The sequence below is a fragment of the Apus apus genome, chromosome 13 (assembly GCF_020740795.1).
Source record: "Apus apus isolate bApuApu2 chromosome 13, bApuApu2.pri.cur, whole genome shotgun sequence".
NCBI lineage: Eukaryota > Metazoa > Chordata > Aves > Apodiformes > Apodidae > Apus > Apus apus.
The window spans coordinates 1,716,481-1,728,212 of NC_067294.1; the positions used below are offsets into that span (position 1 = coordinate 1,716,481).

Consider the following 11,732-nt stretch of genomic DNA (forward strand, 5'->3'; position numbering starts at 1 on the left):
AACCAGTTGCCAATACCTCACAACAAATGTGGCTTAAATGCTCAGTGCAAGGAAGAGAATCAATTTACTCCATCTGCATAGTCTTAATTATAAGAACCAGACTTTTTTCACAGCTTGCTGTTTGTGAAGTTATTTGCTGAATCTGTAACCTATTATGATTTAATTCTCCTAAAGGTTAGTGTTTCAGATGTTGCTCAGTGGTATCTTGAGTGGCATACCTTGGTGTAACTGCACACAAAGGCAGAATCACTCATGCTTACCTCTTAAATTTACTAGTCAGCTGATGGCTTTTCCAGTGTTGGTGGAATGAAGCTCCTTTCCTTGTTTGTCTTGCCTATTTTAAGTTCATGAAAAGCAGCTGAGCAACCAATGTTTTGCTTGGCTTTTTTTTTTTCAGACACCTCAAAGACAGAAAAGGCTGTTTTGTAGGTACCATGATGGAAACAGAAACCCTCATCTGCTCATAGCTCCCTTTAAGGAGGAAGATGAGTGGGATAGCCCTCATATTGTACGATACTATGATGTCATGTCTGATGAAGAAATTGAGAAAATTAAACAACTAGCTAAGCCAAGGGTAAGTTTCCCCACTTCCATCTCACTAATGACTTTTAATTCCATGCTTTAATCTCTACTGGCAAAGCCTAGGCAAAGGATTTGAAAGATCTGGTTTCATACTACAGATGATACACTGCAGCTGTGAGCCTAAGGGGAACCATTTCGAAACTGCCTGGTGATGTAGGACCATAAGGCCCAGGCTCCTGAAGGTATTTATGCATTGTTGCACTTAATTATGCAAAGTTCTTAGTAAATGGCTTAGAAACCTTTCAAGGAAGCTAGGGACAAGACCTGAAAGGGTAGATGGCTGGCTGGCTTGCCGTGCGAGGAGCAGGTGTTCCCCTGTGCCTGAAGTCTGCCTTCTGCAGTGGAGTTGAACTTCAAAACAAAATTTAAAAAGCCTAAATCCCAACAGAAATGGGAAGCTTGGAGTGAGAACCCTACTCCTGATGCAGTATCTGTTCCCCACGGCATGAATTCTAGAGACTCTGCACACAATAAAAAAGCAGCTATGTAATGCCAAGCTAATAATTATCTCGTTTGATTTTTCTGGAGGTGGAATTTCCTGTTTCCTTTCTGGCCAAGGTATGACAGTATGAGGTCAGTAGTAGATGCTATGTGTTACACTCTTGTCAGACCTGACAGAAAAGTAGAATGAAACATTTGTATAGATCAGTGGTTTGTTTTAGCATTGCTACTGCTGTGAAATGTACTAAAATTCCATTAAAGAATTAGCCTTCTATATGTGTTTTGAAATGTAAATATAAATAGTTAGAAACAGACTGAGAAACTGATGCTTCCTAAGAACATGAATGATTTGGGGTGTTTGTGAAGCTGGACTTCTGTGACTACCAGCCAGCCATGGGAGTGTTGGCAGAACACTCCTGTCTCCCTGAGGACTCTCACCTCCATAAATGGAGACTTTTTCCTGTTACATCATACTAGAAAACTTCAAGAGCTTTGGATGAAAAGAAAGCCTTCAAATAGAGTGTATCACGTAATCTATTATCAGATTAAGCACATTGTAAATAAGGCAGCTATTGATTTTTTTTGTTTGGTTTTCCCTTTTATTTAAAGTTGATCATGAGGTTCAAAGTTTTATGGAAAGCCCAAAGCCTTGCTCACAGAGTCTTACATTACTAATGCCAGGAATTCTTCATAAATCTATAATGTAGAACTGGGGTCAGTTCCTGTAAGAGCAGGTAAATAGCATAGTCTTAAGACTGAGATGAAAGTTTTCACTTAAAATAAAAAGCATTTTCTTATTACTGACTTTTTTTCTAAACCTGTCTGTAGCTCAGCTGCAGGAATAGCTTTAAATTCTGCAGTAAGAATGGAAAATGCAAGTCCTGTGATGAGATGGACCTTAATAAATACAGCTTAATTTCAGCCAGGAAATTTTATTAATCATGGAAGCTTTCAGACAGAACTCTGAAGTAGTATGTTAGTTTTGGGCTCAGAAAGATGAGCCCTTCCTTTGTTCTAAAATGCATTTGCAAGAAATTTCTGCTTTTGGATCCAAGCACTATGTCATTATCTGCGGTTTCCACTTGCCAGTATTTTTTGTTTTGTACAGAAACAACATCTGTACATGATTGAGGGTAGCTGTATTCAAGTTTTCATGCTTGTTTTGCAAAATGCAATCACTTCTACTTCGTTTCCAACTAGTCCCAACTTTTCAGGCAATACAGCAGAGCTGACTGGGAAGGTTCAAGAAAATTCTTAACTTTCTTGGTGTGGACAGCATTAGGACAGGTGTGCCATGGAAGTATGAGAACCTTTTCCCAAAGTTCTGGATGCTACCTGCAACCCAGGCATGTCTGAACAGGCAAAAATACAGTGTGGAGGGGAACACTGGAATGTCGCTGGACTTGGTGCTGTAGGATTTCAGCAAGACAGAGTTTCAGAAGGAAGGGTCGACCAATTCAGTGTGTTACGATGGTTCTTCAAAGCCCAGCAAATGCCTGTTATAAAGCTGCTTTCTCCACCCTAAGAGAGGAAGCCTTGGGTTTATCACTTGGCTGTACCAAGTGAGGTACAGATTGTACCTTCTTACAGGAAGAAACGGGCTTATCAGAAAGGTGTTTGGTTGTTAGAAGAGGCAGAGTAATACAAGTGTAGTCAGGCTTCTTTTAGATCTGATTTATTTAGAGCAAATGCTGGGTGCAGAAATTAAGCAAGCATATGCAAGCTTGAAAATGGCCATGGAATGAAAAGTCTGGGAAGCTAAATTATATCCTAAAAGCTGTGCTTCGTTGTGCAAGTGAAGAGCAACATTCAGTCAGCCTGGCTCTTCCCTTATGATTTATGAAGGAGAAATCTGGAGCAAAGTAGCAGTGACTCAGAATTACTGGAACAGCTGTGCCAAGAACTCTTGTGTAGGATCAGGACAGCTGACATGGGTTGTAGAGCTGGCTGGAGACTTATTTGAAGAAAATGAAGGAAAGAATGACTGCCTGCTCTGAAGAAAATGCAAAGAAAAAGGCTTTCTGTGACCTGCAATTAAGTGGAAGGAAGGAGGCATAATTTAAAGTGTTTGTGGCTTACAGGAGTTAAGTTTAACTGTGGTCTGAGTTGACAGTCAAAGGAGTGTCCCAGTTCTTGTTCTCAGCTGCCAGTATAAAACCAAAGTGACCTGTTGGGTTACATGAGCAGCAGTTTGTCGCTTTGACACCGCAGCAAATCTGGCCAGTTTTGCCAAGTTCCAGATTTATTTCTACAAATATGGTGATGTGGCCTGTGAAGATGCATTACTCAGTGTTTAAAATGTAAAGGTGAACTGTGCTTTTGCAGTTACGTTCCTCAAGCTGTCTCTGAATTAGATGATCCTGGCATCTTCCAACTGGAAAGTCCAAGCACAGTAATGTTGAGAGTTGCCCTCAGGAGTTTTCTACTGCTGTGGATTTACCTGTCCCATAATTTGTAACTCATTCTGTAAAAGTTTTCCCTTATTTTTCATCTAAGAATGAGACTGGATTTTTTCAGTCCACTTGAGGAGCAGGCTGATTAAATTTATGGAGTATCCAATGTTTTTCTCTGTGCCAAGAACTTGGACTTCCTATGTTCTTAACTTTTGTTGTTCCCTCTTGCTGATATTGACTCCAGCTGTTTAAAACAAGTACCTTTCAAACCTGTTCAGCAAGCAGCACTTGTGGATTTAATGAATATCCAGGCATGTGCAGTCAGATGCTTTTTTCCAGGTGATGGAATAATTTTTGCAGGTGATGGATTGCCCTTGTGTTTCTGCATGTACTGGTGTAGCTCGGAATCGAACAAACTCTAGGTTGGAGCTGTAACTTCCATCAATGATACACTGAAGTTGGTCAAATCAGATGTTGATTTTGCTTAAGATGAGAGAGTTTTTTTCTAACCTGAAGCTGATGTGTTTCTTCCCCCTTGGGATTTTTTTTGACACAGCTGGCACGAGCCACAGTGCGTGATCCCAAAACTGGTGTCCTTACAGTGGCTAGCTACAGGGTATCAAAAAGGTAAGCACAGGGGAGAGTTTAGCTTGAAGGGTTTTGTGCTTAGCAGCTCTCATCTGCTACCTGCAGCTGAAAACTTGAAGTGCTTTGCATGTAGCCAGAGCTTGCACAAGAAACGCATGGTGAATGGCACCTGGCTGAGGGCAGAAGAATGCATCTGCCTGGGGAATGGGTGGTTGTGATCAGTTACTCCAAAATAACCTTTCAGTCCTTCCCTTATCCTAGCTCATGGTTGGAGGAAGATGATGATCCTGTTGTGGCCAAAGTGAATCTAAGAATGCAGCAGATCACAGGGTTAACAGTGAAAACAGCTGAACTATTGCAGGTGGGTACACTTGTCCTACCTGACCTTGTTCTGCTAAAATTAGCTGCTGGTCAGGGTGGTCTGGTGCTTATGCAGATAGAACCTTAGGCTGGCTCTTACCCAGCCCCTCTCAGGGCTTCTGTGGTCTGCTGACTAAGCACACAGAGTAGTTAGTGTTTATAATGTGTGGGGTGTTCCCAGCTGCTGCTAGCTGTAAGGACCTGGCATGTTCCCTCTGTGTGCCAGGCAGAGAAGGGTGGAGAAACCAAAGGTAACTTAGTGCAGGAGTCTGATTTACCGGCTTGTTTTGAGGGAAGTGCTGCCACTTATTTTCAGGTCTGCAAACAATGACCCTTCTTTTTAGTTGAACCTTTCAAAGACCCAAATATTTTTCATAGTCCTGTTATATTCCCATGTGAAGTCTCATCTTTGGCTATCTGTTGGGGAGAGCAAGGAGAGTAGGAGTGGTGCAGCACTGCCAGAATAGCTGTGCCTTAGCCTGGTTTACTGCTGCTTCCTCCATGCTCCTTGAATTCCTGATCTGGAGCCTGGTTGCAATGGTGTTGGTTACGCCCTGTCCACAGAAACCAGGTAATTGTGTAGTGATCTTGGAGGCATGTTAAGTGAAGCCTCAGAATAACTAAATCATAAGTTATGTGGTCTCCAGATAAAGTAAGCAAAGTGGTGCTATTAAGCTGTTGTGAGTCTTCTGTGTTCCTGGGTGGGCATGTGTATATAACAAATCACACGTGTGACACAGAATTTAATTCTGGGCTGTATATCTCCTTGTTTGGGCACGCATGCTAGATAATTAAGTGCATTCAGTTCCTTCCTCTTTAAAAAGAGCAAGAGTGTGATACAACTATTGCTGCTAATTCATGTTAAACAGCCTCTGCAGTGATAAGTAGAGTGCTGCTGTTGAGAAATGTTTGGTAATGAGAAATACTCTCAGTGAAACCCTTAAAGCTATGAAAGCAAAAGAGCACTTAAGTTGTTTCTCATCCATGCACCTCCTTTCTGGCAATCAAAAGAAGCTGTGGGTGCTGTAGATGACCATCTTGCCATGAAGTGCCACTTCTCAAAGCATGTTGTTGGTCTCTGAGAGCAAATATTGTCTTCTGCAGCAGTCACCTGCAGTTGAGTGGATGTTCATGCTGCCTTCTTCTGTGCTGTAGGTTGCCAACTATGGAATGGGAGGGCAGTATGAGCCACACTTCGATTTTTCTAGGGTAAGATCACACTTTCAATTATTTCTTAGTGGCGTGGGGAGGGTTTGTTTTGTGACAAAACTGGTGAAACTATTTTCTATGGAAAGACCTAATGTATAGCCCTGTTGCATGGGGTGGGGTGTGACCTTTGGCAGGGCTTTGCACGGCCTTCTCAGGTGCTGAAACTTCAAGAGAACAATGAACAAATCTGCCTGCTTATCTTTGTTCTGGTCCCTTGCACAGTACAGAGACACTAAAAGCAAGTTATGCAGCACTTAAACCTGCTCTTTCCATTACTTTATTCAGAAGCTGAGGTCTGCAAGTCTGGGTTGTCAGTCTGCCTTGTTCCATTAGGCTTCAGTGTTCAGCAAGGTGGTCCAAGTCCTCCTTGGTGGATACTTTAAAGTGCTTTGCAGGAGCTGGCTGGGCAGGAGATGTGCCTTTGCCAAAGAAGTCGTTGTTATGGAAACCTCCATGGGTCATGCAGCCCGTCTTGCAAAACCCTTGGTGTGGGTGCTGGGTCCTCACTGTGCACTAGAGGGCTCTACCTGGCAGAAAACAGCTCTGGGTGAGCAGGAAAGACAAACATTCTTATTTACCTAAAAACAGTTATGGTAATTTCAAATATAAAATCCATCTGCTGCCCTGGTTTCCAGTAGAATGAAGGCATTGCAATGGAATCTGGCTTCATTCAGGCTGTCCCAGTGGTTTTACCTGGTAGAAGGGATTGTTGCAGCCAGAGCACAACCTGATAATTGAATGCAGAGTTGAAGCCACCCAACTTAGCACTATTTGCAAAAATAAAAATAAAATAAAGATTCCTAGCCTTCAGCACTGTGGGAGCTCATATTCCTTAGCTTTGGCCTGTTGAGAGAATTTTCCTGTTAACTTCAAGGCTGCTTCGTTTCCTCACTCAAGCAAATGCTCTTAAATTATCTTCAAAGCCTTTGAACTCAGGGACCTCAGCCATCAAACTGGCCAGTGTGGACTTCACTTTTGGATTAGGCAGCTGAGGCAGAGCTCCACTTGGAGCCTAACCTTGGCTGCAGCCATCAGCAAAGGCAAGGCAGGTGCAGGGTTTGCCATCGTTTTGGACTGGTCCTCCAGGCTCTCTGTGCATCACAGATTTCAGTATTGAAATACAGAGGCACTGCTGTGTCTGTCTGTCTCCTGATCAGCCTTGCAGCTTGTCGTTCTCCTGAGGTTCTCTAAGGGGGACTTTAACAGCTGCATATTATAGGTTTGAAATGTTGTTTGCTCAAATGTTAGAGAAATGTTTTGCTATTGAAGTTTGGAAATGTGTGGCTGGACCTGAGGTTGGCAGCAGTGGCAGAAACTGGGGAGTCCCCTGTACTTCTGCTCTTCTTTTAGCTCTTTTGGATTGAATTTACATGTGCAAGAGTCTTGGCTTTTTTGAACCCATTTCAGGAAAATCCTTTTATTTCTTGAAATACTCTTCAAGTAGATTGAACTCTTAACACCTTAGAGTAGGTGACTGGTTTTCCTTGCTGTTTGTCTTTTCTGGGAGTGATTTTTTTTTCTTTAAATGTTAAAGATGATTATCTCTGTATAGAGGAACGTACCTTAATGTCTCCTGGCTGAAGTGACTTCCTGACTAGTAGAAATGTAAATAAACTTAATTGCATTTTTTTTTAAAGGGAGGAAAGACATTGATATTCTAGATGTTCTTTCTACTTCTAAACTGGCACCAACGTGATCTCATATTTCAGCAAACGAAACTCAATACTTCTTAGAGTAAAGACAGTTTAATCTTTTTGATGTGGTCCTTAGTCCTAGACAGGCAACCACCTCAAAGTTCATTATTGCTACTCTGCAGTTTTGCCTGCTGGCTGAAGATTCATTTTCTCTTCTCATGGCAGTATTTGAGTCACTACTACACTTAACTAGAATCTGGTGTTCTGTTCACAGCCCACTGAGGATGGGTTTTTCATATTCACCTTAGTTGTTGACTTTGGATCAGTGTTGAGTACAGCAATGGCCTGTTTAGCTGTACTTGGGTGACATCTGTGCCACAGGTCCTGAAACCATTGCTTCTGCTCTGCCCTGAGGACTGCTTGGGTGCTGCTGCTCCTTACAGCATCTGAGTGCTGTGCATGCACTTCTGCACCCCAGCTGCTATTTGTAATGGCTTTAATGTTGCCCTGTGTCAATTGTCCCCTTCCTATCCCAAGTCTTTGAGTTGGGCTTCAGGATCTTTGCAGAGCGACATGTCTGTAACTCTAGTGTGAGTTTGGAACTGGGGTTAAAGTTGTTGTCTGTTGCAGCGCCCCTTTGACAGCACACTCAAATCGGAAGGAAATAGGCTAGCGACGTTTCTTAACTATGTAAGTACCTCGGTTTGTCTGCTGTCTGTGAGCTTGAAGTTTGCAGTTACTCTCATTTAATTTTATAGAAAGATGAGCCAGATGCTTTCAAGCGGTTAGGGACGGGAAATCGCGTGGCCACTTTTTTAAACTATGTAAGTATGATGCTCCTTTATGCATTGAGTGTAACTTCAGCAGCATCTTGTTTACAGCTTGTGCAGTTGGTTATTTGTGGAGATTCCCTGGCATCTGGAAGTAAGGATTTCATTACTTGCAGCATCAGGTGCTGTCCCATCTGAGTTGGTAGAATTCTGCTGGTACGTAAACCTCAGAGCAGGAAATTTGGATATGAGGCCCAGCTTCCCCTTTTGGCTACTGTGCTATGAAATCTTGTATTTCATTGGATTCCAGTTGATGGGAGAGGAGAATTTGGCTCATTTATCCAAGGCGAATGCTTGGACTACTCCTCACAGAATAATTCTGGTTGGAAAAGACCTTTAAGACCACTGAGTCCACATGGGGTTTGCTGTTGGAGAATGTGACTACCAGCCACTTGCTGTGAGACAGTCATGTTCTTTCACCCCTGTTTGACAGCACTTGATGTTGTGGTGTGTCAGCCTCCATTCTCGCTGTTTGTCAGAGCTGGGGTTACTCTAGCAGAGCTGTCACCTCGGTGAATGGAGGAGACAGCTGATAAACTCAGTACAGCTGGGTTACAACTGGAGAACTGGGAAGACTGACTAGCTGCATGTGTTGTACCACCTACGGACCATGTACACTGGGATCAGAAATAGAATTGCCACTGAGATTTAGTGGCCTCATGTTTTCACAGTAGTCTTTGATATTTTGTCAACCTGTACTTACTATATCAGTAGTTAGGGTCACCTAATCTACTGTGTCTAACTTTTGAGTGATAGATCTTCAAATTTGAAATTCTGTGATGAAATAGTTCTGGCTGAGCTAGTATTTTGAGTGTGAAATGTAGCTCAAAATAGAACCTGAATTTTCCGTTTGATGGGGCGGGGGTTGAAATAATTTCTGAAACAAGAATCGGAATAAGTAGCTGTGAACTAGTCTGCTGTTCAGAGGCTTTAATTTTAAATTGTCTGTATTTTGTTTGCTTCTCAGACTTTTGGGTGAGCCTTGATTTAGAGTGAATGATAAGCACTTTATTCTCGGCCAGTTGTACATGGTCAAAGGTGATTTGCCCCCGTATGTCCCACGTAGAAGACATCACCCACGTACCAACACCCTTACTAAAAAGAGTGGTTGTGTTGCTGAGACGTAGGCATTAACTTGCAAAGCTGCATGCACGTGCTTTCTAGTTGGAAGGGGCAAAAACCTGTGCATCTGTGGCATCTTATGCCCTTTTATTGTAGGTACCAAGCAGGAGGACACCTGAGTGGTAATAACATCTGCTTTAAACAGAAATCCAAGTTACAACAGAGAATGTGGGGAATTGGGGAGTGTGTTAATAGTAATTCTGTTTACATTTGGTGGGAACTGGATCTGACTAATTTGTTTCCTTTTATTTAGAATCTGATCAAAACCTCACTAAAATCAGTGGAAAGACTTTCCATTTTAATGGGAGTGTTTCCAGGAGTTTTGTTGGGGTTTGGATCAAATCTAGAATTCATAGTGAATCCATTGCTACTGATTAATTCAGTAGGGTTTAATTCATCTCAGTGTGGAAGGGCAAAGCATAAAGATACGTGTTTTAGAATCACATAGATATGTGTATTAAAGCTTGAGATGCATAAAGCACTTGACTTGGCATAGCATCACTGGTGAGCAGCATAGAAACAGAGAAGAAAGGGAGGTTTTCTAATAGCTTGTGGAGTTTTTGAAGTGGTTGACCAAGATGCAGAAAATAAATTACAAAAATCAGTTCCAAAGGCATGGTTTCAATTTATGAGGAAACATGTGGTTTAACAGACAGTTGTTTCCTAATTGGATCATAAACTGGAATGAAATTCTTGAAACTGACTTACTCTGAATCCTCTCCCCTGTTTTTAGAGTGCAAGCTTATTAACACTGCAGGTACACAACTTCTTAGGGCTAATTGTTGGTGTAACAGATGATACAGAATCTAGACCAAGTGCTGAATAAAAACCTTCAGCTGAAATAAAAGCCTTCAATAGCAGGTGCTGTTATTTTGCAGTTCATGCTGGTTGAAGTGCATCCCTTCCTCACCAGCGCTTCTCCTGGAGGTGCCAGTAGGAATCCCTCTTTGCTCAGGGCTTGGGGCACTTTAACTTGTGGGGTTGCACATACAAAAACCATTGTAAATGGACAGAGTTTCTGGACTTTGTTTTCTCAGATGAGTGATGTAGAAGCTGGAGGAGCTACAGTTTTCCCAGATTTCGGGGCAGCAATATGGCCCAAGAAGGTAAAGTCTGTTTGTGTTTTGCTTGATTTCTCCTCTCTGCTGGTACTGTCTCTCCCTCAGTACAGCCCTGTGCCCACTTAAAAGTCAATGTGACAAAGGGCCATTTCTTGCTGCTTGATGGGACAGGCTGCTGTGCATCAAGCAGCTGTAGCTGACCTTGCAGTCTGCAGGGCTGCTCCCTTTTTTGCAATGTAGAATGTGAACAGTTTGTGTAGAGCAAAAAAACATGTTAAGGTAGAACTGCCCTCTACTCTGAACATGGCTGAACTAAGAGTGGGATGAAGGGGTTTAAAAGTGCTTCTAGAAGCCTGCAGCTGAATTCATAGGCATTTCCCCCCCTTCCTGTTACCTGAATCATTATATGGCCTAAGGTCTGACTAATCCAGCTCTGATGTCCCTTTCCAGGGAACAGCAGTGTTTTGGTACAACCTTTTCAGAAGTGGAGAAGGTGATTATAGAACCAGGCATGCAGCTTGTCCAGTACTAGTAGGGTGTAAATGGGGTAAGTAACACTTCTTCAGGAACCAAAGCAGAACACACCTGCTCGTGTTCATGCAAAGCTGGTGATACCCTGAACCCTTACAATGGCATTTCCTAACCTGAGTGTTTCCATTTCAACTGCTGGAGTTAATTTGCCTTAATGAAAATTCCCACCATCAATATCACTTAGTGTTAAGCAGCTGCCCTGCTCAGCTGTAGCTTTTCTAGTGAGTTTGTTTTGTGTCAGTGACAGCACAAAGTGTGTGAGAATGTCACTGGGTTTGTGTAGTAGAACTGTGCCATTGGAAGGCTCCTTTCTTCCTCAGGCCTGTGCAACCTCCTGTGTCTTTCCCATGGGATGGGTCGAGATGTATAAGCAGGGATCCTCAGACTGAGATGAGGTTTTACTTGAAGTAACAGTCTGGGTTCTGGTGATACACATGCTGGGTACGTGGTGGTAACTGATTTCATATTCTTCTTCCACAGTTTCAAACAAATGGTTTCATGAAAGAGGAAATGAATTCTTGAGACCTTGTGGGAGAACAGAGGTTGACTGAAATCCAACCTGCTGCAAGCCTTTGTTTCTTTGTCTTCTTTTCTACTGTTGGTTCTTCCAGTTCATTTCTAAGAAATGATCCATCTTTTTCTCCAAGAGTCCTGGCACTTTTCCCAAAAAGGACAACAAAATCTGTAACACCTGTGAGAGAAAGTAAATGGCATTGCACACTTACTTGGGTTTTGGTTGCTGTTATTTCCACATTCCCCCCCTGCCTGCCTGAGCTGCCTCCAGCCCTCCCAGCTCTCTCTGTCATAGTGGTGCAAACAGCACTGTGGGTTTGTTTGGGTGCCTGGTCATGTGCCTTTTGTATGTCAGAAGATTTAGGTGTTAAATATTTCTTTGAACCAAAGCTGTTTGTGTTTTTTTTAAAAAAGTTGTGTGTACATGTTGTTTTTATTGTATTTCTACAGATCACAAGTTTTGAAACA

At 42.4% G+C, this 11,732-nt stretch overlaps 1 protein-coding gene across 9 annotated transcripts in view; it reads left to right on the forward strand.

The window, feature by feature from the left end:
- P4HA2 (prolyl 4-hydroxylase subunit alpha 2) overlaps nt 1–11,475 on the forward strand; it is a 29,621-nt gene extending 18,146 nt beyond the window's left edge. For 2 of the 9 annotated variants that reach the window (XM_051631270.1, XM_051631275.1), the window contains 8 exons: nt 398–574; nt 3,973–4,043; nt 4,266–4,365; nt 5,520–5,573; nt 7,966–8,031; nt 10,197–10,265; nt 10,671–10,767; nt 11,232–11,475. In XM_051631270.1, coding sequence (XP_051487230.1) covers nt 398–574; nt 3,973–4,043; nt 4,266–4,365; nt 5,520–5,573; nt 7,966–8,031; nt 10,197–10,265; nt 10,671–10,767; nt 11,232–11,302 — 705 coding nt within the window. In that variant the 3' untranslated portion in view covers nt 11,303–11,475. Of the gene's footprint in view, nt 1–397; nt 575–3,972; nt 4,044–4,265; nt 4,366–5,519; nt 5,574–7,837; nt 7,898–7,965; nt 10,281–10,670; nt 10,768–11,231 lie in introns of those variants that run through there. The other 7 variants (XM_051631277.1, XR_007890807.1, XM_051631271.1 and 4 more) reach the window with 7 other exon arrangements.
- The last annotated feature ends 257 nt before the right edge of the window (nt 11,476–11,732 follow it).